Genomic DNA, 26,931 nt, shown 5'->3' with positions numbered 1-26,931 from the left:
CCCAAACAATCGGTCACGAGAAAAGGGCAAACTGGTTAAGCACTTCTTGGAAGCAGAATCTGCTTTCCATTCTCTCAACCACAGGGCCCTGCGCAAAACCACGGAGTTGGCTGACGCCACCGCCGTACGGTTCGTAGAGTCCAGGACAGCATTAATCGCGTAAGACGCGAATGCAGACATTTGAGAGGTCAATGGTGCCACCTGCGGGGCAGATGTACGTGTGACCGAGTCGACTTGTATAAGCCGAGCTGAAATAGCTTGGAGTGCTCATACGGCTGCGAAAGCTGGCGCCAACGACGCTCCAATAGCTTCATAGATGGATTTCAGCCAGAGCTCCATCTGCCTGTCAGTGGCATCTTTAAGTGCCGCTCCATCTTCTACTGCAACTAAGGATCTAGCTGCAAGCCTGGAGATTGGAGGGTCCACCTTGGGACACTGGGTCCAACCCTTGACCACGTCAGGGGGAAAAGGATAGCGTGTATCTTTAAGCCGTTTAGAAAACCGCTTCTCAGGATAAGCGTGGTGTTTCTGGATTGCATCTCTAAAGTCAGAGTGGTCCAGAAAAGTGCCTAATTTACGCTTGGGGTATCTGAAATGGAATTTCTCCTGCTGTGAAGCTGCCTCCTCCGCAGGAGGAGCTGGCGGAGAAATATCTAACATCCTATTGATGGACGCTATAAGATCATTCACTATGGCGTCACCATCCGGTGTATCCAGATTGAGAGCGGACCCAGGATCAGAATCTTGATCAGTTACATCCGCCTCATCACCCATAGATTCGTCCCGCTGGGATCCTGACCAGTGAGACGAAGTTGAGGGCCCCTCATAACGAGCCCGCTTAGGTTGTCTGGGACTGTCGTCCGAGTCAGAATCGTCACCCTGGGGTGCATGTGACACCCCCGGAGCTTGGAAGTGTTCCAGCTGAGGGGGACCAGGGAGCAATGATGCCACAGTGTCCATGGTCTGAGATACTGGTCTAGACTGCAATGTTTCAAGAATCCTTGACATGGTCATAGACAATCTGTCAGCAAAAGCTGCAAACTCCGTTCCTGTCACCTGGACAGCATTCACAGGTGGTACACCCTGGGTCACGTCCAGCAGAGGCCCCGGCTGTGCAAGTTGCACAGGGGCCGAGCACTGCACACAATGGGGGTCAGTGGAACCTGCCGGTAGAGCAGCCGCACATGCGGTACAGGCAGCATATAATGTCTGTGCCTTGGCACCCTTGCGTTTAGCGGACGACATGCTGTTGCCTCCTTGTAATCTAGGAGGGTATATAGCCGAGAATCACCAGCGACCGTACAGTACAAAGTATTTGCAAACACAAAATACTCAGTATACAAACGGCACAAGTGGGGGTGAGCCCTTGAGGGCTGCTTACCGCCCGCTGAACAGCGGGTATGAGGCCGTAGAATCCCGTGTCTGGGTCTCCCCGTCTCCCCTCTGCAGCTCAGCGTGCAGGCAGGAATGGCTGCCGGCGTTCTGTGAAGAGGGGCGGACCGTGGGCGTGCCACAAACAAAGAGCGGGAAACTGCGTCCTACTGTGCCTGGTGTGAGGGCTGGAGTATGTAAAAAAGACTCCAGCCCTCAGCGCTGATGCTCTGTACAGCGTCCCGCCCTCCTCCTGACTGGCAGGTGCGGAGGCGGGAACGAACGAACTAGGCCGCAAAAGCCGGGGACTGTAGTAATAAGCGCGGCCGTGATATGTGCACGGCCAGCGCGGAAGTCCCCGGCGCACCACAAGTCCCAGCCGCGTCGCAGTCCCAGCGGCCGGCGCGACCGTTCTCCCCGAGTCTACCCACTCAGCTAAGCTGAAGTGAGGAAATGGCACAAGCGCAGCAGCGCTGTTGTCCCCGGCGCACTAACACACCCAGCAATGCTGCGGTGTGCGCGCGTATGCACGGGGACACAGAGTACCTTGACGGAGCAGGGCCATGTCCCTGACGATACTCAGCTCCAAATCCAGCGGCTTCTCCAGGGGCTGCGGATGGAGCACGGTCTCTGTGCCTGGAGACCGGTAAAATCCCACTTCGCCCAGAGCCCTAATGGGGATGGGGAAGGAATCAGCATGTGGGCTCCAGCCTCCGTACCCGCAATGGGTACCTCAACCTTAACAAGCACCACCGACAGAAAGTGGGGTGAGAAGGGAGCATGCTGGGGACCCTTGTATGGGTCCTCTTTTCTTCCATCCGACATAGTCAGCAGCTGCTGCTGACTAAACAGTGGAGCTATGCGTGCGTGTCTGACCTCCTTCGCACAAAGCAAAAAACTGAAGGACCCGTGCTCCCACGGGGGGGTGTATAGCCAGAAGGGGAGGGGCCTTACACTTTTGAGTGTAGTACTTTGTGCGGCCTCCGGAGGCAGTAGCTCTATACACCCAATTGTCTGGGTCTCCCAATTAGGAGCGAAAAAGAAAAGTAATTTGCCCTTTCATAGAATCATGCATCACCAAAACAAATCTCATAATATGATTCTGATAGAGTGCTTTATATTTTTCTCCTTTTACAAAGAATTTTACATTGGGGGAAACAAAGGTTGATTCGGACATACCGTCGTAAGTCCAGGATAAAGAGGGAACTTGTTTCTTAAGCTGGTGTCACACATAACGACGACGACAACGACGTCGCTGCTACGTCACCATTTTCTGTGACGTTGCAGCGACGTCCCGTCGCTGTCGCTGTGTGTGACATCCAGCAACGACCTGGCCCCTGCTGTGAGGTCGCCGGTCGTTGCTGAATGTCCAGCTTCATTTTTTGGTCGTCACTCTCCCGCTGTGACACACACATCGCTGTGTGTGACAGCGAGAGAGCGACGAAATGAAGCGAGCAGGAGCCGGCACTGGCAGCTGCGGTAAGCTGTAACCAGCGTAAACATCGGGTAACCAAGGGAAGACCTTTCCCTAGTTACCCGATGTTTACGCTGGTTACCAGCCTCCGCTCTTGCTGCCAGCGCCGGCTCCTGCACTGTGACATGTGGCTGCAGTATGCATCGGGTAATTAACCCGATGTATACTGTAGCAAGGAGAGCAAGGAGCCAGCGCTAAGCAGTGTGCGCGGCTCCCTGCTCTCTGCACTGTGACATGTAGCTGCAGCACACATCGGGTTAATTAACCCGATGTGTGCTGCAGGAGAGCAAGGAGCCAGCGCTAAGCGCGGCTCCCTGCTCTCTGAACTGTGACATGTAGCTGCAGCACACATCGGGTTAATTAACCCGATGTGTGCTGCAGGAGAGCAAGGAGCCAGCGCTAAGCGCGGCTCCCTGCTCTCTGAACATGTAGCACAGCGACCTTATGATCGCTGCTTCTGCTGTGTTTGACAGCTAAGCAGCGATCATAACAGCGACTTACAAGGTCGCTGTTACGTCACCGAAAATGGTGACGTAACAGCGACGTCGTTGTCGCTGTCGTTTAGTGTGACACCAGCTTTAGTCATCCCATAATGTTCTCTCAGCATGGCCAAAAATAACTAAAAACTTGACCAAACAAACCATGCGTGTGCAAACACTTGTGAATTGTGTAGAAAGGAGACGGCCAGGAGAGATTAAGAGTCGTATGTAAACAGAGAAACCAGAGAGCAACCAGGACCTTACAGAGTGAATTGTATGCGTATGCACAGTGCATGGTTTTATTTTGCAGCTTCTTTTCCATGCAATCAGGTATATATTCATTTTGGAGTATTAAAAGAGGAAAAGGCCTCAATAAAAATATGTGCACACCAATAAATATGAAAAAGTAAACTCAGTTTTCCTCATAGTTGTAGCACCCAAGTTTTTGGATGTGTTTATTTTTTTGGCAAGAGTGCACCCTACACTCTAAATTAAATGTATATATTCATTTTAGACTTTGAATGGCGGAGGGTGTAAGTAATGTGTGCACTGTATGTATTGACAAACAACCCTACATCTATGAGTGCACTCACTCAACTGCAGTGTACATTGTTTATAGTACGCATTATCAGTAGACACTCAGTTCAGGATGTATATTCACAAGGGTGGTCTACGGCATAATGCATTCCAAGGATTGGCCTCTATGACTGCAGCTCACATCAATCCAGAACATTAATTTGCTCAGCTTTTACTCAAAGGCCTCCATCATACTGTATTTATGGATTTATAATTGAAACCTCTTTTAACCTCCTTAAAAAAAAATAAAATGTATAATATATACATACATACATACACAAGCTTGGCATACCCATGTGTATATGAATCCCAATGACTTTCAAAGTATACAATGTTGTAATTAGAGTAAACAATAAGGTTCGGAGAATTTGGCCTATCTTCCCGCACTGTAGGTTACCTGTAGCTGATGCTGCACTTGCTCATGTAGCGCGGTCTGCTGCTGGGGGTCCCATATGTGGACAGTCTGTGCTGTATTCTGATACGCCCCTGCCACAGCCTGGACAGCAACCGGAATGTGGATGTTCCCATTCATAAACTGGGCCGGAAAAAGGGAGTTTGCCAGAGTCTGAACCACTTCCTCGTGATTTTTAACCATTTTGTCCTTGTCATCCTCCAGTTTTACAGCAGCCACAGTAGTGGGAGAGCCTGTGACATGGACGGCATTATAAGCCTCTTGAGGGATGGCAATGTGGGTTATATTTTGCTGCTGCAAATCACTGCGGGTGTTTGCTGAATACACCGGGATGGTCCAAGTCTCTCCTGTGGGGCTTGTGATTGTGCCTGTGGCCCCGTATAAGTGAGCACTGTCCACCGTCAGCAAGTCTGGCCTCAGGGAAACATAACTTTGCTGCTGGCCTTGTGGAATTGCAAGAACAGCAGCGACTGGCTGCCCGGAAATTGCATATGACAAAGTAATGGGCATGTCCACCTTACGTTTCTTTACAGGTTGAAGGACGCTTGAAGTGCTAGATCGTCTTTCTCCTTCTCTAGGAGAGCCCTGCTGTGAGGGAGGTGGTGAAAGCGCCCCTGCGGATTGTATCTGAATCCCACTGCCCACCGACTGTCCTGCCACCAGATGTGCCTGTATCTGTTGGTGTTGTATATGATCATCCTGGAGGTCTGTGGGTTGCATCTGCTGGCCAGGCTGAACATGCTGCACCTGGATCTGAGCCACCTGTAACTGGGAGTTTGTGAGCTGCTGGGAAGCATTGGCAGACTGAAGGGACTGAGTCTGTATCGTCTGTGCATTTTGTGACGTCTGAGACTGAGCCGATCCCTGGATCTGGACTTGTACTTGGATTGGATGCTCAGACTGGTGGACATTGAGCTGTGGCGAGAGCTGCTGGGCAGTCACTTGCTGGGGAGATTGCTGAACCTGGAAAACAAGTTAATACCAATTAATAGTGCCAAGATAAAAGACTAACAGATTATAAAGTAATCACATAGCAATTAAGAAATCCATGAAAAAAAACAAAAAAACCACATACATCCAGAGTGAAACCACCCCCCCCAAAAAAAATATTTTTTTGTAAAAGATGACTATTTTGCATTAGACAATGAAAGCAAGAAAAGTAGAAAAAAAAAAAAAAAAAGTTAAAACTACCTATTCTCTTTTTTCTGTTTATGGAACTTATCTAGGACTTTGGATTATATTTCTTGCTATGGGACCAAGAACTTACCAGCAGGTATTTGCCAACTACCTGCTTATTCTGCCCTGCAGCAATCTTTTCTGTCTCGGGCGGCGATTCTCCTGATTACTTTGACCTCGAGTGAACAGAGCAGCTTTTTCTCTTCCCCTCTGCTCTGTCGATGGGGCGTCACTGCCGACTTCATGTTGATTAGCAGCCAACAACCAATGCATTAGACTGAACCGGCTGTCACTCAGAATGACGCTCTGTCGACAAAGCAGAGGAAGCTGCTGACATCACCGGAAGCAAGAGCATCACCGACAGAAGGAGTCCATGATAGCGCCGAGCGGGAATAGATCATTACAGAGCAAAAGAGGCAGGTAGTGTCTAACGTCCTGCAGCTAAATTCTTAGCCCCATAGCAAACACCCCAAAGCCAGGAATAACCCCTTTAAAACTGACTAATGTTATATAAGCAGGAGACTTTGCTGGGGGGTTTTTCCCCCCAATTGTGTGTGCAATTTTTGTAAATGTGGAAAGGCATCAGCGTTTACCTGACAATAGCAAAAATTACACATTCACACTCTGCTCAGGCAGAACCCAGTTGTATACAGTGTGTCCACACATATCCTGTCCACCCCCATTAACTTGAGAACGGCGGCAGCTATAAGCATAGAAGTGGTGTCTAGGTGTAGTAAAGTAGCCATGCGCTACGCAATGAAACCACCTATAGCGCCACCTGGTGGAAAACAGAGTTAGCATTTTTATCTCGAATACGGAACGAAATAGAGAAAAAAAAGTGAATTACAAAGTTGTAGGGCATCATCAATTCAATACGAATCGACACTTTGTATACAGAAATGCTATGATATGAAACCCATGACCCCTCCAAAACATTGAATGCTGGTCACGCATATGGCGCTTTTAACTTTGATGCTCAAAGTGGCCCCCATCAGCTGCAATGCACATCTGGACTCTGGACAGCATACTGTATCATGCTGCATGTTGTGCAATAAGGTAGGTGACACGTTTGCACAAGCGTCTGTGATACGTCGTCGTAGGTCCTGCAATGTTGGTGGAGGGGTCACATACACCTGCTGTTTGATGTGACCTCACAGAAAGAAGTCCAATGGGGTCAGGTCAGGTGAGCGGAGGCCACTCCACACAGCCAACATACCAATGACTTGTAGGAAGGTCTCCATGAGGTATCGCTTCACGTCCGCAGCCTTGTGAGAGTTTTACACGTTCTAATCATAGCATTTATGTATGCAAGGTGTCGATTCGTATTGAATGGACGATGCCCTACAACTTTGTAATTCCCATTTTTCTTTATCGTGTTCCGTTTTCGAGGTAAAAGAAGGGAATTTTGTTTACTTACCGTAAATTCCTTTTCTTCTAGCTCCAATTGGGAGACCCAGACAATTGGGTGTATAGCTTATGCCTCCGGAGGCCACACAAAGTATTACACTAAAAGTGTAAAGCCCCTCCCCTTCAGCCTATACACCCCCCGTACTGCTACGGGCTCATCAGTTTTGGTGCAAAAGCCCGAAGGAGGAAAAAATTATAAACTGGTTTAAAGTAAATTCAATCCGAAGGAATATCGGAGAACTGAAACCATTTAACATGAACAACATGTGTTGTACAAAAACAGGGGCGGGTGCTGGGTCTCCCAATTGGAGCTAGAAGAAAAGGAATTTACGGTAAGTAAACAAAATTCCCTTCTTCTTTGTCGCTCCTTATTGGGAGACCCAGACAATTGGGACGTCCAAAAGCAGTCCCTGGGTGGGTAAATAATACCTCATAATAGAGCCGTAACGGCTCCGTCCTACAGGTGGGCAACTGCCGCCTGAAGGACTCGCCTACCTAGGCTGTCATCTGCCGAAGCATAGGCATGCACCTGATAGTGCTTCGTGAAAATGTGCAGGCTCGACCAGGTAGCTGCCCGACACACCTGCAGAGCCGTAGCCTGGTGTCGCAAGGCCCAGGACGCTCCCACGGCCCTGGTAGAATGGGCCTTCAGTCCTGAGGGAACCGGAAGCCCCGAGGAACGGTAAGCTTCGAGAATTGGTTCCTTGATCCACCGAGCCAGGGTTGACTTGGAAGCTTGTGTCCCTTTACGCTGACCAGCGACAAGGACAAAGAGTGCATCCGAGCGGCGCAGGGGCGCCGTTCGAGAAATGTAGATCTTGGCGGACGTAGGTTTCCTAGCCTGTCTCATAGTGGCAATGACCTCTTGAGATAATCCTGAAGACGCTAGGATCCAGGACTCAATGGCCACACAGTCAGGTTGAGGGCCGCAGAATTCAGATGGAAAAACGGCCCTTGAGACAGCAAATCTGGTCGGTCTGGCAGTGCCCACGGTTGGCCGACCGTGAGATGCCACAGATCCGGGTACCACGACCTCCTCGGCCAGTCTGGAGCGACGAGGATGACGCGGCGGCAGTCGGCCCTGATCTTGCGTAACACTCTGGGCAACAGTGCCAGAGGAGGAAACACATAAGGAAGCCGAAACTGCGACCAATCCTGAACTAAGGCGTCTGCCGCCAGAGCTCTGTGATCTTGAGATCAAGCCATGAATGTTGGGACCTTGTTGTTGTGCCGTGACGTCATTAGGTCGACGTCCGGCATCCCTCAGCGGCAACAGATCTCCTGAAACACGTCCGGGTGAAGGGACCATTCCCCTGCGTCCATGCCCTGGCGACTGAGAAAGTCTGCTTCCCAGTTTTCTACGCCCGGGATGTGAACTGCGGATATGGTGGATGCTGTGGCTTCCACCCACAGCAGAATCCGCCGGACTTCCTGGAAGGCTTGCCGACTGCGTGTCCCACCTTGGTGGTTGATGTAAGCCACCGCTGTGGAGTTGTCCGACTGAATTCGGATCTGCTTGCCTTCCAGCCACTGCTGGAACGCTTTTAGGGCAAGATACACTGCCCTGATCTCCAGAACATTGATCTGAAGTGAGGACTCTTGCCGAGTCCACGTACCCTGAGCCCTGTGGTGGAGAAAAACTGCTCCCCACCCTGACAGACTCGCGTCCGTCGTGACCACCGCCCAGGATGGGAGTAGGAAGGATTTCCCCTTCGATAATGAAGTGGGAAGAAGCCACCACCGAAGGGAAGCTTTGGTTGCCTGAGAGAGGGAAACGTTCCTGTCTAGGGACGTCGGCATCCTGTCCCACTTGCGTAGGATGTCCCATTGAAGTGGACGCAGGTGAAACTGCGCGAAAGGGACTGCTTCCATTGCTGCCACCATCTTCCCCAGGAAGTGCATGAGGCGCCTCAAGGGTTGTGACCGACCTTGAAGGAGAGATTGCACCCCTGTCTGTAGTGAACGCTGTTTGTCCAGCGGAAGCTTCACTATTGCTGGACGAGTATGAAACTCCATGCCAAGATATGTCAGCGATTGGACCGGTGTCAGATTTGACTTTGGAAAATTGATGATCCACCCGAAATTCTGGAGAATCTCCAGAGTAACGTTGAGGCTGTGTTGGCATGCCTCTTGAGAGGGTGCCTTGACCAGCAGATCGTCTAAGTAAGGTATCACTGAGTGACCCTGAGAGTGGAGGACCGCAACTACTGTAGCCATGACCTTGGTGAAAACCCTTGGGGCTGTCGCCAGGCCGAACGGCAGTGCCGCGAACTGAAGGTGTTCGTCTCCTATGGCGAAGCGCAAGAAGCGCTGATGCTCTGGAGCAATTGGTACGTGGAGATAAGCATCCTTGATATCGATCGATGCTAGGAAATCTCCTTGGGACATTGAGGCGATGACGGAGCGGAGGGATTCCATCCGGAACCGCCTGGTCCTTACGTGTTTGTTGAGCAGTTTTAGGTCCAAAACAGGACGGAAGGACCCGTCCTTCTTTGGAACCACAAACAGGTTGGAGTAGAAACCGTGGCCCTGTTGTTGAAGAGGAACCGGGACCACCACTCCTTCTGCCTTCAGAATGCCCACCGCCTGCAGAAGAGCCTCGGCTCGCTCGGGAGGCGGAGATGTTCTGAAGAATCGAGACGGAGGACGAGAGCTGAACTCTATCCTGTAACCGTGAGACAAAATGTCTCTCACCCAACGGTCTTTTACTTGTGGCAGCCAGGTGTCGCAAAAGCGGGAGAGCCTGCCACCGACCGAGGATGCGGTGTGAGGAGGCCGTAAGTCATGAGGAGGCCGCCTTAGTAGCGGCACCTCCGGCGGTCTTTTTAGGGCGTGATTTAGACCGCCATGCGTCGGAGTTCCTCTGATCCTTCTGAGGCCTTTTGGACGAGGAGAATTGGGACCTGCCCGCACCCCGAAAGGACCGAAACCTCGACTGTCCCCTCCTCTGTTGGGGTGTTTTTGGTTTGGCCTGGGGTAAGGCTGTTTCCTTTCCCTTGGATTGTTTGATGATTTCATCCAATCTCTCACCAAACAAACGGTCGCCAGAAAATGGCAATCCAGTTAAGCACTTTTTGGAAGCCGAATCTGCCTTCCATTCCCGCAGCCACAAGGCCCTGCGTATTGCCACCGAATTGTCGGCTGCAACCGCCGTACGGCTCGCAGAGTCCAGGACAGCATTAATAGCGTAGGACGCAAATGCCGACGTTTGAGAGGTTATAGACGCCACCTGCGGCGCAGACGTACGTGTGAGTGCGTCAATTTGCGCCTGACCAGCTGAGATAGCTTGGAGTGCCCATACGGCTGCGAATGCTGGAGCAAAAGACGCGCCGATAGCTTCATAGATGGATTTCAACCAGAGCTCCATCTGTCTGTCAGTGGCATCCTTGAGTGAAGCTCCATCTTCCACTGCAACTATGGATCTAGCCGCAAGTCTGGAGATTGGAGGATCCACCTTGGGACACTGAGTCCAGCCCTTGACCACGTCAGGGGGGGAAAGGGTAACGTGTATCCTTAAGGCGCTTGGAAAAACGCTTATCTGGACAAGCTCGGTGTTTCTGGACTGCCTCTCTGAAGTCAGAGTGGTCCAGAAACATACTCCTTGTACGCTTGGGAAACCTGAAACGGAATTTCTCCTGCTGAGAAGCTGACTCCTCCACTGGAGGAGCTGAGGGAGAAATATCCAACATTTCATTGATGGACGCAATAAGATCATTCACTATGGCGTCCCCATCAGGAGTATCAAGGTTGAGAGCGGCTTCAGGATCAGAATCCTGATCAGCTACCTCCGCTTCATCATACAGAGAGTCCTCTCGCTGAGACCCTGAACATTGTGATGATGTCGAGGGGATATCATAGCGAGCTCGCTTAATCGGTCTGGGGCTGCGGTCCGTGTCAGAGACCTCACCCTGGGATCCATGAGACACCCCGGGAGGACATTGCTGTTCCAACTGAGGGGGACCAGGGGGCAATGATTCCACAGTGCCCCTGGCTTGAGATGCCGGCCTGGACTGCAAGGCTTCTAATATCTTAGCCATAGTCTCAGAAAGTCTTTCAGTAAAAACTGCAAACTCCGTCCCTGTCACCTGGACAGTGTTAACAGGTGGATCTCCCTGGGCCGCCCTTAGCAGAGGCTCTGGCTGAGAAAGTGCCACAGGGGCCGAGCATTGCACACAATGAGGGTCAGTGTAACCTGCCGGCAGTATAGCCGTACATGCTGCACAGGCAGCATAGTAAGTCTGTGCTTTGGCACCCTTGCTATTTGTGGACGACATGCTATTGTCTCCTCTGAGCAATACAGGAGGGTATATAGACAAAAATCAACAGTGCACCATACAGTGTAAAGTATAGTCTATAATCATGTAATCTATAAGTACACTTCTGCACTAGTGGGGCCAGCACCACAGGTGCTGCTTACCGCCTTCGCAAAGCGGTTGTGTGGGCACCAGAAATCCTGCCTGGGTCTCCCTGAGCTTGTCTCTCCTCTCCAGCGTTAGCAGAGCTGACAGGAATGGCTGCCGGCGTCCTGAGGAGAGGAGGGAGCCGTGGGCGTGACCCAGAAAAGTGCGGGAACTGGTGCCCCACTGTGCAGAGTGAGGGGGGTGGAGTATGCAAAGCATGCTCCAGCCCTCAGCGCTGCCGTCCTGTACAGCGTCCCGCCCTTCCCCTGACTGGCAGGGCTGGGGGCGGGAAGAAAACGAGACTAGGCCGCAAAAGCCGGGGACTCGAGTTATAAGCGCGGCCGCCGTATAAGCGCGGTCAGCGCGGAAGTCCCCGGCGCACTAACAGTCCCAGCCGCGCCGTAGTGATAACCATGGCAGCGGCGGTCAGCGCGGCAGTCCCCCTACACGAACACACTCAGCGACGCTGAAGTGTGTAATGGCACAAACGCAGTCAGCGCTGCTGTCCCCGGTGCACTAGCACACCCAGCAATGCTGGAGTGTTGCTGTGCGCGGTCCCCACGGGGACACAGAGTACCTCAAGTAGCAGGGCCATGTCCCTGAACGATACTCGGCTCCTATCCAGCATGGTCCTCAGGAGCTGTGGATGGAGCACGGTCTCCTGTGCCTGGAGATCGAAAGGATCCCACTTCACCCAGAGCCCTAATTGAGGGATGGGGAAGGAAAGCAGCATGTGGGCTCCAGCCTCCGTACCCGCAATGGATACCTCAACCTTAACAACACCGCCGACAAGAGTGGGGTGAGAAGGGAGCATGCTGGGGGCCCTGTTATGGGCCCTCTTTTCTTCCATCCGACATAGTCAGCAGCTGCTGCTGACTAAGCTCTGGAGCTATGCGTGCATGTCTGACCTCCTTCGCACAAAGCATAAAAACTGATGAGCCCGTGGCAGTACGGGGGGTGTATAGGCTGAAGGGGAGGGGCTTTACACTTTTAGTGTAATACTTTGTGTGGCCTCCGGAGGCATAAGCTATACACCCAATTGTCTGGGTCTCCCAATATGGAGCGACAAAGAAATGCTATTGTTTTCCACCAGGTGGTGCTATAGGTGGTTTCATTGCGTAGCACATGGCTACTTTACTATACCTAGACACCACTTTTATGCCTATAGCTGCCGCCGTTCTCAAGTTAATGGCGGTGGACAGGATATGTGTGGACACACTGTATATAACTATACAGTTGTAACAAAATTTGCACCATGATTGGCATTATACATCTCAGGAGAGCTGGACATTTCCCTTGTTTTGAAACAGAGAGAGAGATATATTATATATAATCCGTAGTTCTATTTCTATACAGGGGTTTTGAGAGATATATATATATATATATATATATATATATATAATCTCTATATATATATTATATATATATATATATATATATATATATATATATATATATATATATATATATATATATATATATATATATATATATATATATATATATATATAATCTCTATATATATATTATATATATATATATATATATATATATATATATATATATATATATATATATATATATATATATATATATATATATATATATATATATATATATATATATATATATATATATATATATATATATATATATATATATATATATCCTGTATAGAAATATAACTACAGGTGAGATTACCAAGACATAAAGACACAGATTAAATGACTGTACAGAAAAACAAATCACCAATGAGAAATATACCACCAGGGACGGAAATGATTAGTGTGAGCCAACGTGAAACTGGATCCATCTGCACAGTTATTATGTCGCTCTACGGTGCCTGATAAAAGACTTGGAGATGCCCTAAGACAACAGAGGTGGGGGTTCTACTACTGATAATGAAATGCAATAAGTCCAGGAGGACATGTGCTGTTCTTTCAGGGCTCATGTGCACAGCTTTTTAAACTGTTCTATCTTTCAAGATAGGTATTAGTGACTTTGCATATCCTATGCACAAAAACGTATGATAGATGCCAAAAAAAAAAACAAAAAAAAACAACAAACTACTGTGCATGTATGCAGCTGCAAACTACATTTTGACCCTACTTTATAGTCTTGTTTTCGTCAGGACTTCTCTGTTCCATGTTACGGCTGCAATTCCTGGCCTCATCATTGTCCTCCTGACCTGAACCTGAACTAACAGCACCATATCGGCCTACAAAGTTGTTAGTTCAGGTTGCGAGACCCTTAGTTAGGCTGGGAAATGGGGTACGTTCCCACGATCAGTGTGTTTTCCTTGCGTTGTACAGTACAAGCACAGTGGATGGGATGTATAGAAATCTCCTGCCCACTATGCTTTCTTTTTCTGCAGCTTAAACTGACATGCAGCGCAGCTTTCCGAGCCACAGCAAGTTAATTTATGCCTGCAGAGACGCGACAGTTCTCAGAGGGGAGCACACAGCGAAAATGCACAGCACCCAGAACCCTGATTGTAGGCAAGGATGCGGTGTTCTCCTGCGGGGGAATACTTGCCTCTCCGCAGGAGAAGACATGCTGCGTCCAGAACACAGCGTCTCTGGATCGTGGGCACATGCCCTTAGGGCCATAACATGGATAAGAAAATACGGCTACTATATGGTCTTGTGATTAAACTCATAGACATAACTACATGACCTAATCCGTGTCCCTACCCAGTAGTTCTGTCTATTGAAAGCATTATCACTATTCTCATGGTATCAACTTACTGGAAACTTGTTACTAGTGCCATCAATTCATACAAATAATACTTAAGCCCGTCACCTGCAGCGCAGGAGGAAAAAAGGAATTATATATAAGCTTTATTGCAATCACGGAAAAAGCGTTCTACTTGAGTTGCATAAAGCCCCAGCCTAGAAGGACAAGAACAGTTAATTTCTTCTGGATCAGAACACTTTAGATTCATTTTCAGTTAAAAGGATAAACGAGGAAAAACTTTGCCCAAAATTTTAGAAGGAGAATATGAAGTTGCAGATTTATGAATATATAAATAGCCCGGGATTTTGGGAAACTGACCAACAAATCTTCTGAAATACCAGAGTCCTGCGACCCCTCGGGAGAGAGGTTGATTCGATTCAGTTGAGGGGCAGGGTAGTGGATCCAAGGTCTGATGAGCACGTCGGGAATCTGAAATCAACAATGGAAACTCAGCCACCAACATCGTGAGCTAAAGAAAAAAAAAAGTCTTCAGACATCTCAAATCTCCGGGCATGTGAAACTATCGTGACCCTTTCGCTTAGGAGGTCAGGCTTCCTCATTGTAAAAGATCTCTAATTTTCGACTAGGGTGACAGAAGCAAAATGAAGTTGAAACAAGTGTCATTAAAGGGGTTCTATGGCCGTATATAATGAGTTGCAGTCTATGTAAGCAGCTAAATGTACAAAGTTAATTTTATTGTCTATGGATTTACTTTTCATGCTTAACTAAAGAATCAATAACCCCATTATTAAAACTGTAGAACCCCTTTAGCAACCTCAATGCATCCAAACTAAAACCATGCGAGAATATTATGCAGTGACATCGACATAATGCATTCCCTACCAAAAACTAAAAGAAGGATCAGTCACCTGCACTTGATGGGGTTGAACTTGGATTTGCTGTTCTTGCTGGGTCTGTTGCTGAACGCTTGTGGTCACAGGACAAGCCAGGTCCAGCAGCGATCCGGCCACTTCTGTGCTGTCTGTGTATATACAGTTGGCCCCCTGCTGATACACCATGGTGCTGGTGGGGGGCTGATGAAACTCCCCCAAGGCATCAGGTCCTTTAGAAGCCAAAGAATCCAGGAACTCCTTCATCCTGTGTTGTGGGACGGTCCGAGCTTTCAAGCGGACATACTCTTCAAACGAAATTGTGTTTTCCAGAGAATTATTCATAGCGCACCCTCAAGTCCTGCAATTAGGAGTCAATAATTAGGTCCAGGCGAGAATAGCCAATGTATTATATACGGCAAACTTACATATTTTACACCTACAAAACTGGATTCAAGAGGGCTAAGTACCATATTTTTCGGCGTATAAGATGCACTTTTTGCTCTCAAAAATTTGGGAGGAAAATGAGGGGTGCGTCTAAAAATCCGAATGTAGCTTACCGGTTGCTGTCGGCGCTGTTCAGTACAGCGCTGTTGTGTGCATTGGGCGCCATCACTCTGCTCGGCTCTGCGTGCGGCTGCTGTGTTCTGCTCGGCGCGCGGTCATTCTGAAGATGTCAGCGGTCAGGGATTCAAATAATGGCGCCTAGAGTCAGCGCCTGCGCAGATGGAGCTCTCAGCTTAAGCTCATCTGCGCACGCGCAGATTCCGACTGCTATTTGAAGCCCTCACAGTAGACTGCCGACTTCTTCAGAATGGCCGGTGACTCACCGCCCCCCGCACAGAGAATAGCGGCGTCACCGGCCCCGCACAGAGAATAGCGGCGTCACCGGCCCCGCACAGAGAATAGCGGCGTCACCGGCCCCGCACAGAGAATAGCGGCGTCACCGGCCCCGCACAGAGAATAGCGGCGTCACCGGCCCCGCACAGAGAAGAGCGGCGTCACCGGCCCCGCACAGAGAAGAGCGGCGTCACCGGCCCCGCACAGAGAAGAGCGGCGTCACCGGCCCCGCACAGAGAAGAGACCGCAATGAGTATCTGGGCCTCCCTCATCACCGTACTCCAGTACCGCCTCTGACCCTGTGACTCCCGTTCCGCTGCTACCCTCTCTCCCTGGTAAGACACCAGATTATAAAAACAGACCCCACGTTTGTTTTTTCAACTTTTTTTCTCTAAATTTGGGGTGAGTCTTATAATCCAGTGCGTCTTATAAAACGAAAAATACGGTACTTCAGGCCAGCAGAACACAAAGCTCGTTACTAGCAAATATAATGGTATTGGGCCCTAAAGTTGCCCATAGGCATGAAGATCAACCCCCTTAAGACACTCAAAAAGGGACAAACTACAACATGATGCATTACCAGTGCAAAACGTCATAATAGCAAAAATTATTTACTTGTAAGGTAACTAGTGATCAAGAAAAATGGGAGATCAGGTCCAACAATGTTGACTATCAATGTAAACAGTCAGATCATTAACTGTAATTGACAAGTCCATGGCTACCATAGCTGTATGGCTCCCCATAAAACCAATAAACACAGAATTACTGCTGCTAGCAAAGGGTTAATGTCACACCGAGCAGTGACCTGGGGACTAAGTGGCCTCCTGCTGAACCCAGGCCTGTGTTCACCCTCCCTTCTTGTCTCTGTCAGGGAATTCCCTTCCTACAAAAGCGTCTGTTGCTGCTGGGAGCGCGCCCTGCGTGATACAGGACTTAGCTACTACAATGGAGGCTCGTGCACAAAGCCAGCGAGGAGGAGGAGGGAGGAAGCAAAAGGATCCAGGAACATGTGGAAAGAGCCGAGGCGCAGCATGGCACATCCTCCTTTCTGTTCACGATTCGATGGCTAGTGCAAACAGCCTCCATTACAATAGTGTAAAGCATATTATACTAGCCAGGCGGTGACATTCTTTATGATCTGCGACTTCTATATTCAGTATTAATATCTCTGTGCAAATACACCAACCCACTAGACTAAATAATAAAAGACACATGACGACTATTCTATACATTCACCATAATATAAAAAGAGTATAAATATAAAACCAGGACTTAGGCCAACCTAACGCATCTGTGTATCATGGTCAGAGTATGGACTGCGATGTCTGGACTGGGTTGTCAGGCACCAGTAAATTTAATTAGGTTAGATTTTTCTGCAGTCCCTAGAGAATCGTCCGCAGGTTTCCTATATGCCGATGAGGCGGTCGAGTCTGGAGTCCCATGGCCAGTCCTAACGCCACTGTCTCTACATCGATGGGCAATATGGGAAGTTTCAAACATGCATTCAAGCACCAATCCAGAATTTTTCAGGGCTGGAATGGGGCTTTAAATGCAAGCCCCCTGCTCCCTATCATATACTCGCCTTCAGGCGGCTTCATTGTTTTTCGGCGCCATTTCGACCTTGCATCGCCATCTTGTACCCGTAACGTCTGACTGGATGGAAATCAGAACTTGCATTGCAAGCTTTCAATGCAAGTCTATGGCTATGTGCGCACGTTGCGTAAATACATGCAGTTACGCTGCGCTTTGTAGCGCAGCGTAACTGCATGCGTCCTGCGTCCCCTGCACAGTCTATGGAGATTGTGCAGGGGCCGTGCGCACGTGGCGTTAGAGCGCAGCGCTTCGGCTACTGCCGAAGCGCTGCGTAAAAAGAAGTGACATGTCACTTCTTTCCTGCGCTTTGCCGGCAGCTCCTGCTCTGTCTATGGGAGGAGCTGCAGGCAGAGCGCATGGAATCGGCTTCACTACAGACATTTCTGCAGCGATTTAAAGCGCACATGTGCTCTTCAGATCGCTGCAGAAATTTCTGCAGTGAACTGTACGCAACGTGCGCACATAGCCTATGAGTCTAGAATGAGGCTCTCATAGACTTGTATTGAGTTGTGACCTCCAACGTGCTCCAAACACTGGAGCTGCTGGCAGGTCACAAAATCACAAGAGACTGATCGAAGCAGCGCTGATAGAAAATAAGTATCAGACAGTGGGCAGGAGACTGATTTAAAGCATCACTCCAGCAATAGAAAAAAAAAAAAAAAAACAAACGAAACCCAAAACACTGGAGTGGTGCTTTAATAAGACAGAACTACAAATAGCAACCATCCTATGGAAGAAGAGGCCCAAAATGAGTTGCTGTTTTCTAGGCAGCATCCAAAGCAATCACAACTTGTGGTTCACCATTTCTGGTGATATCTGCAGTTACAATGTCCTAAGTGTTGTAGTGTAGCAAAAAGAGAACTAACAATCAAGAATAATATAAATTTCTGGTCCACAATGCCTTACACATTTTAAAATGACCTCCCCTGTCATAACCTCTTGTTGCTGTCTAATACTGCGTGCCCACGATCAGTGTTCACAGCATTTTGGACACAGCATGTTTCAGCTGCATCTAAAACACTGCGATATACAGAACAAGCACAGTGGATGGGATTTTTAGAAATCCCATGCCCACTACATGTGTACTGCTGGCAGCGTAAAGTGACCTGTGGTGCAGCTTCCTGAGCCACAAGCATGTCAATTGTTTGGCGCGGACATACAAGCGTTCTCTGCAGGGATAACAGTAGGCAGCTGCAGTCTCCTGTGGGGCTGCGAGTGCTGTCCGCAGATCAAGACGCAGCGGGTTCTGATCGTGTGCACATAACCTAAGGCCTCTTTCACACGTCTGCATAAAACACACACATTTCATGGTCCGTGATGAAGCTGCTCTACGTGTGCTGTCTTTGTGCTATCCGTGTGATATCTGGATAGCACACAGACAGCATGAGCTGGTTTACTAACCTGTCTCCAGGGCTGCTGTGCCCCTCGTTGCGGTTACATCTAGGTCTGCGCTGAGTGCAGTGAACATGCAGGAGCTTATTGAGCGGGCCAGGAAGAAACAGCAGAGGCAGAAGGACAACAGCACCGGAGACAGGACAGTATAAAAATTCTTTATTTTCACGTCACCTGTGTTTTCTCCGCTAAGTGTCACACTGTGGTCAACAGATCACATCAGTGTGTGGTCCGTTCTGCCAGAGAAAAATGGACAGGTCACCGTGTGGATCACATGGACATGCGTGGGAACCACACGGACCATTTGAAAAAACAGACCTGTGCGTAGACCCATTGAATATAATGGATCTACGTGTGTTGGTGTGAAAACGGACGTCACACAGACGTGTGACAGAGGCCTAAGACTTCTCCAGTGCTGCACCTCTCACATTTTCACTATGGCTGGGTTTGCTATACAAGCTTTTTGCCAAAAATTAAGAGAGAAATTTAAAGAAAATCTAAAAAGTCAGTAATATAAATCAGGGTCAAACTGGTGATAAGTGAGAAAATTGGGTAAATAAATTGGATCCATCTGACTTGATGCAATCCTTCTGTTCCTGTCCCATCTTGGTAACACTTGTGAGTGGGCTCTAAACTGGCACCTTCACTTAGGAACATAACTGGGTTACTTTGCTATCAGTGACAAGTTTCTGGTATTGTACATTTTATAAAGCCCATGATTTTATGACATGTGAGGCTCCAATGCCTGGGAAAGTGATGGGTAAGGCCTTGTGCGCACTAGGCGTTTTTTTCCGCGTTTTTAGCGGCGTTTTTTACCGCGTTTTTGTGCTGAAAACGCAGTGACATTGCTTCCCCAGCAATGTCAATGGGTTTTCAGAAGTGCTGTCCTCACACAGCGTTTTTTTTTAGCTGCGTTTTTGTGGTGACCACAAAAACGCAGCATGTCAATTATTTCTGCGTTTTCCACTGCGTTTTTCACTCATTGAATTCAATGAGATGTTAAAAACGAAATGAAAAGCGCATATAGCCGCGTTTCTATGACTAAAAACGCAGCTATAAAACGCAAGGGGTGGGCACTACAGTGACGTGTACAGAAAGAGGATTCCTTCTGTTGGTAAACACAGAAGCAGGAATCCTCCCGGTACCGTCACCGCTGCCTCCACCTCCCGTCCGGTGCCATGTCAGCTCCGTGCGGCGCCATGTCTGGGCGGGAGGTGGAGGCAGCGGCGAAAACCAAAGTGAACAGTAGAAAAAAAAAAGATGTCATATATACTCACCTGTCCGCAGGGTCCCGGTGCCATGCCCGCTCCCATCTCCTCCCGGTCCCGCCGCTCTGGCTGTGCGCAGTCTCCCCGGGGCAGGACCTTGCTTGCAGGACCTGGCGGTGGATCACCTGATGCAGTCACCTGACGCATCAGCTGATCGTAGTCTCGCCGGCTTCTTCGCGCTCGGCCGGCTATCAGCTGATCCTGCCGTCAGGGGACTTCATCAGCTGATCACCGGCAGCTGCTGCAGCGATCGGACGGGATCAGACTCCTGTCCAATCGATCGCTCCAGGAGCTGCCGGTAATCAGCACAGCACATAAGTGAGTATTTTTTTTTTTTTTCTACTGATGCATCAGCTGATTGTATAATCGGCTTTTATACAATCAGCTGATGTGTGATGGGATTCAGGCACTTGATCCTGACACATCACCTGATCGCCTTGCCTTCCAGCAAACCGATCAGATGATATTGGATCCTGATTGGACGGCGCGGGACCCTGACCCAGGATTACTGCGGAGGGGGGTTTATTTCAATAACGATGGAGTCACTAATTGTGTTGTGTTTTATTTCTAATAAAAATATTTTTCTGTGTGTTGTGTTTTTTTTTTATCATTACTAGAAATTCATGGTGGCCATGTCTAATATTGGCGTGACACCATGAATTTCGGGCTTAGGGCTAGCTGATAATATACAGCTAGCCCTAACTCCATTATTACCTAGCTAGCCACCCGTCACCAGGGCAGCTAGAAGAGTTGGATACAGCGCCAGAAGATGGCGCTTCTATGAAAGCGCCATTTTCTGGGGTGGCTGCGGACTGCAATTCGCAGTGGGGGTGCCCAGAAAGCATGGGCACCCTGCACTGTGGATTCCAATCCCCAGCTGCCTAGTTGTACCCGGCTGGACTCAAAAATTAGGCGAAGCCCACGTAATTTTTTTTTTAATTATTTCATGAAATAATTAAAAAAAAGGGCTTCTCTATATTTTTGGTTCCCAGCCGGGTACAAATAGGCAGCTGGGGGTTGGGGGCAGCCCGTACCTGCCTGCTGTACCCGGCTAGCATACAAAAATATGGCGAAGCCCATGTCATTTTTTTTTTCTTTTTGGGCAAAAAACTGCATACAGTCCTGGATGGAGGATGCTGAGCTTTGTGGTTCTGCAGCTGCTGTCTGCTCTCCTGCATACACTAGTGAATGGAGGATGCTGAGCCTTGTAGTCCTGCAGCTGCTGTCTGCTCTCCTGCATACACTAGTGAATGGAGGATGCTGAGCCTTGTAGTCCTGCAGCTGCTGTCTGCTCTCCTGCATACACTAGTGAATGGAGGATGCTGAGACTTGTAGTTCTGCAGCTGCTGTCTGCTCTCCTGCATACACTAGTGAATGGAGGATGCTGAGACTTGTAGTTCTGCAGCTGCTGTCTGCTCTCCTGCATACACTAGTGAATGGAGGATGCTGAGCCTTGTAGTCCTGCAGCTGCTGTCTGCTCTCCTGCATACACTAGTGAATGGAGGATGCTGAGACTTGTAGTTCTGCAGCTGCTGTCTGCTCTCCTGCATACACTAGTGAATGGAGGATGCTGAGACTTGTAGTTCTGCAGCTGCTGTCTGCTCTCCTGCATACACTAGTGAATGGAGGATGCTGAGACTTGTAGTTCTGCAGCTGCTGTCTGCTCTCCTGCATACACTAGTGAATGGAGGATGCTGTCTGCTCTCCTGCATTCACTAGTTCTGCAGCTGTCTGCTCTCCTGCATACAATGAACATTTTGAAGAAGGAAATGACATCAGACTTTTTTTTTTTTTTTCATCAACAATCTTTAATGGCATTGTGCACTGATTAAAAACGCAGTGAGTAAAAACGCAGCAAAAAACGCACCAAATCGCGGCAAAAACGCATGCGTTTTTGCCGCGGTTTTTAGCCGCGGGTGCGTTTTTTTAGACAAAAACGCACATAAAAACGCAGCGTGAAAAAAACGTCTAGTGCGCACATACCCTAAGGCTGCTTTCACACATCAGTTTTTTGCAATCAGGCACAATCCGGCGCTTTGCAGAAAAAACGCATCCGTTTGTTTTTTTTGCCGCCGGATACGTTTTTTCCTCATAGACTTGCATTAGTGCCGGATTGTGCCGCATGGCCTTGCGGCCGTTTTTTGCCGGATACGGCATATGTAGCCGATGCGACGGCCGCATGGAATGTTGCTTGCAGCGTTTTTTGTCTGCGGCGAAAAACCTCATCGAGCCAGATCCGGCACGATTTACAATGCAAGCCTATGGACACCAGATGCGGCGTCCTGCGGCAAAAACCACATCCGGCGGCCGGATGCGGGTTTTTGAACTGCGCATGCTCAGTATCATACCGGATCCGTCAAAAAACAGACGGGCCGCATGGAAAAACTTATGCAACGGATCAGTTTTTTCGCCACATACGTTGCATAGGTTTTTGAGCTGGATTGTGCCTGATGCAAAGAAACTGATGTGTGAAAGCAGCCTAAGGCTACTTTCACACATCCGGTTTGAGCACTGCGGCTCAATCCGGCTGTGAAACCTATGCAACGGATGCGGCGAAAACACCGCATCCTTTGCATAAGTTTTTACATGCGGCCCGTCTGTTTTTTTTCGGTTGCGGCACGCTACTGAGCATGCGCAGTGGAAGAAACCGCATGCGGCGGCCGGATGTGGTTTTTTACGCATCGCGTCGCATCCGGCGTCCATAGGCATGCATTGAAAAATGCGCCGTAGCGGCCGGATGCGGCGCGATGCTTTTTTTTGCTGGAGCAAAAAACGTGCCAGGGAACGTTCCATCCGGCCGCGGCATCAGCTAAATCTGCCGCATGCGGCAAAAACCGGACCGAACGCAAGCCCATGCGGCACAATATGGCACTAATGTAAGTCTATGCAAAAAAAAAAAAACGCAACCGGCGGCAAAAAAAACGGTTGCGGTTTTTCTGCAGAGCGCCGTATTGTGCCGCAGAGCAAAAACCGGATGTGTGAAAGTAGCCTAAGGCTGCTTTCACACATCAGCTTTTTGCCATCAAGCCCAATCCGGCAAAAACCTGAAAAAACGGATCCGGCGTCTGCTGCCGCCGGATACGTTTTCCCTTCATAGACTTCTATTAGCGCCAGATGGCCTTGCATTCCATCCGGCTTTCGCTGGATCTGGCAAAATTTGCTTGTCCGGCGGCCGGGTGGAACGTTTTTTTGTCTCCGGCGCCGTACGGCATGTTTTATAATAGAAGCCTATGGATGCCGGATCCAGCGTAATGTGGCAAAAAAACGGATATAGCCGCCGGATCCGGGTTTTTTTTAACTGAGCATGCTCAGTATCACAACGGATCCGTCAGAAAACTGAAGGAACTGAGGGAAAAAACTGATGCAACTCATCCGTCGCATCAGTTTTTCGCCTGATGTAAAAAAACTGATGTGTGAAAGCAGCGATTTAGAGCGGTGACCCCTTCACCCTAGCCGTCTGCACTTATTTTACATACACTATCATCGGTGTCTCTTTCGCACCTTGGAAGGGGTTCGGACGGCATACCCTGGAGATATATATGTAATTACTATATCATATGGAAATGTCCCATCATCCTCTGCAGCAATGCCTCTCTGGAGGTTGCAGGGCATGCTGAGAGGTGTAGTTTGTACAACCACATGGTGATTATTGGTATTAAAAATACCAAAAAGGGTGACCAGAACTAAGATGGACGTGTCGAAAGTGAAGAGGTTCAACCCCTATATTCTGTCATGTGACATTTATTTGTGCGGTGTGATTGGATGCGGTCTACTGTTCGCTGTTATCAGTCAATGAGTGGATTGACTGGAAAAACACAATCCCAAGTCTTCCATAATCATGGCATTAGGTCACATTACTATGGAGCCGCGTGGGAAGGTCACAGTAAGTCTGAGGAGGGCGATATTCGCCAATATGCAATGCACGGACAAATGTAAGTGGATGGTAATAGTACACTGCAGTTTGTACCATTTTCCCACGGCTTGGTACAGAGGCTCAGGTCATGGAGGCTCCTTCCTCTGCCGGTGGCAGATATCGCACCGTCTGCAGGGCGTCCTGTCAGCTCACGTCTCTTTTTGTCGCTTCCATCGCTCCTTTCTTCCTGGCCCCGCCCTCCTCTGGGTTAGCGGGGACGCGCATGCGCCCAAAGAAGGAGACGCGGCGGTGGAGGCGCGTCCTCGCCGCGGTGACGCGCCCCGAGATCCCCCAGAGGGGCGGACGACAAATATAATAACGGGTCTGTAGTAAAGTACAGAAGCGCCGTGTAATAGCGGACAAGCCGCGTCCGCAGTCACAGAGGGCGATGTGCCTCCGCCGCCGCCACTTCTGAGGGGGGAGGAGAGGTGGCAGCGGAGGGATCTCGTGAGCGAGTGCGGCGCGCGACCCCGCTGAGGAGGAGGGGAGGGGGTGGAATCCCGCGCTTTTTTTTTCCCCCCTGTGTGAGTGTCGCGCGGTTGCGCGCACGGACTGTGACAGAACGTCGGGAGCGCGCACCGTACACGGCGCTGAGGTAAAGGGACACGGTGCTCGCTCCGGGGGACGCTCTTCCCTTCACACCGGGAGTGACGCCGCTCCTATACGGGGCGCTGAGGCCCTGCGGTCCCGCCCGTATCACTCACCTCCCCCGCTGCTCGTTGTCCGAAGGCAGCCCGTCCCCTCTTCCTCCCCCGGCGCGGCCTTGGCTCCTTCTTCTCTTTTCTCCGCCGCCACCACGTCACTCCCGGCGGCTCCGCTCTCGGAACCTTTCCTCCGTCCTGACGGTTTCCTCTTTATTTTTTTTTTTCTTCTCCGATAGATTATTTTCGCCTCACAGCTCCCTGGGCGCCATCTTACATTCAGAAGCCGTCAGCCAATCGTGGCCCCGCGGCTCGTGCTCGCGAGAGTTGCCGAGAAAATCCCGCGACGTTTGGGGGGCGGCGCCTGACTCCTCTTAAAGGGGCCGCGCAGCCATGAGTCTTCTACGCTCAGCCTCACCCAACAGCACAGTAATAGAATATGACCAGAATAATGGATCCAACCCAAAAAGATAAGTGAGCAATGTCATAAAGTCCTGTAATAAGTGACACACACTGCTACTGCTCTCTGTTATCAGGTCTCATGAGTCCGCTTCCCTAATGATTGACAGCTTTTTCTTTGTCTATACACTCAGCTGCTTCGCTCCTCTTCTCACTCCAATGACTGAAATTCCCACTCTGTATCACACTGAAGTATAAGGCAAAGTCGCTTTTTTCGATCTAAACCCCCAAAGCCCAGATTGGAGAATGTAAGAACAAATAAAATAGAAAAAGACGGGTGAAAAAAAAACTGGACTAAAATACACAAAGGAATCGGTCCCTAGAGCTGTCAATCATTCTGTGTGGGCGGCGCGAGTAGGACTCACAGGCTTTATAAGAAGGAGGGAGCAGGACTCACAGGCTTTATAAGGAGGGAGCAGGACTCACAGGCTTTATAAGAAGGAGGGAGCAGGACTCACAGGCTTTATAAGGAGGGAGCAGGACTCACAGGCTTTATAAGAAGGAGGGAGCAGGACTCACAGGCTTTATAAGGAGGAGGGAGCAGGACTCACAGGCTTTATAAGGAGGGAGCAGGACTCACAGGCTTTATAAAAAGGAGGGAGCAGGACTCACAGGCTTTATAAGGAGGGAGCAGGACTCACAGGCTTTATAAGAAGGAGGGAGCAGGACTCACAGGCTTTATAAGGAGGGAGCAGGACTCACAGGCTTTATAAGAAGGAGGGAGCAGGACTCACAGGCTTTATAAGGAGGGAGCAGGACTCACAGGCTTTATAAGAAGGAGGGAGCAGGACTCACAGGCTTTATAAGGAGGGAGCAGGACTCGCAGGCTTTATAAGAAGGAGGGAGCAGGACTCAGCCTTAATGAAGGAGCAGGACTTTCAGGCTTTATAAGAAAGGAGCAGGGCTCAGGCTTTAGAAGAAGGAGGGAGCAGGACTCCCAAGCTTTATAAGGAGGGAGAAGGACTCCCAAGCTTTATAAGAAGGAGGGAGCAGGACTCCCAAGCTTTATAAGGAGGAGGGAGCAGGACTCCCAAGCTTTATAAGAAGGAGGGAGCAGGACTCAGGCTTTAGAAGAAGGAGGGAGCAGGACTCGCAAGTTTTAGAAGAAGGAGGATATAGGCCTCTCAGGCTTTATAAGAAGGAGAGCATAGGACTTGCAGGCTTTATAAGAAGGAGGGAGCAGGACTCCCAAGCTTTATAAGAAGGAGGGAGCAGGACTCCGGCTTAATAAAGAGGGAGCAGAACTCAGGCTTAATAAGGAGGGAGCAGTCTTGCAGGCTTTATAAGAAGGAAGGGGCAGGACTCTGGCTTTATAAGAAGGATGGAGCAGTCTTGCAGGCTTTATAAGAAGGAGGGGGCAGGACTCAGGCTTTATAAGGAGGAAGCAGGACTCGCAGGCTTTATAAGAAGGAGTGAGCAGGATTCACAGGCTTTATAAAGAGGAGAGCATAGGACATGCAGACTTTATGAGTAGGAGGGAGCATGACTCACATACTTTATAAGAAGGAGGGAGCAGGACTCAGAGGCTTGAAAAGGAGGGAGCAGGACTCACACTCACTATATGTAGGTGAAGGTCGCAGGACTCACAGGCTTTCAATGTAAGTTACTGGTGTGATGACTCACTGTCTGGCCACTTATCTTGGAGGGTGAACTGTTCATAATTAGGCCAGACGTAAGGTTTCTTTGTTAAATCAAGAGAAGTTAGCCATTGTCTTATGTCAGACTGATCGGAGCCCTGTGAATGTGGATTGCCTCAGCCCTTCTGACTATATAATTCAGAAGAGAATTATGCAGTTGAATTGAACTAGCCACCAATAAGAGAACAGCCATCTCCAACCAATTCTCTAAGACCCAATACCCTGAATTGAGAACTGAGTGGTATAAAAGGGCCTTGCGTCTGTCACCAGTTGGATATTCTACAGGATTTCAGCTTATGAGCTACCGTTCCAGCTAAAGGATCACAG

General features: G+C 49.3%; 1 protein-coding gene across 2 annotated transcripts in view; it reads right to left on the bottom strand.

The window, feature by feature from the left end:
- QRICH1 (glutamine rich 1) overlaps positions 1-24,823 on the bottom strand; it is a 75,003-nt gene extending 50,180 nt beyond the window's left edge. Inside the window, exons 1-4 of one of the 2 annotated variants that reach the window (XM_075321480.1) lie at positions 24,572-24,823; positions 14,901-15,222; positions 14,350-14,460; positions 4,298-5,275 (exon numbers count right to left, since the gene is read on the bottom strand). In XM_075321480.1, the coding sequence (XP_075177595.1) occupies positions 4,298-5,275; positions 14,350-14,460; positions 14,901-15,206 (1,395 nt within the window). In that variant the 5' untranslated portion in view covers positions 15,207-15,222; positions 24,572-24,823. The remainder of the gene's footprint in view (positions 1-4,297; positions 5,276-14,349; positions 14,461-14,900; positions 15,223-24,571) is intronic. The other variant, XM_075321481.1, reaches the window with a different exon arrangement.
- Positions 24,824-26,931: the final 2,108 nt, after the last annotated feature.

Source organism: Anomaloglossus baeobatrachus, chromosome 8 (genome assembly GCF_048569485.1).
Source record: "Anomaloglossus baeobatrachus isolate aAnoBae1 chromosome 8, aAnoBae1.hap1, whole genome shotgun sequence".
Lineage (NCBI taxonomy): Eukaryota > Metazoa > Chordata > Amphibia > Anura > Aromobatidae > Anomaloglossus > Anomaloglossus baeobatrachus.
Note: the sequence above shows the minus strand (reverse complement) of the source record. Positions and strands in the feature narration are given on the sequence as shown.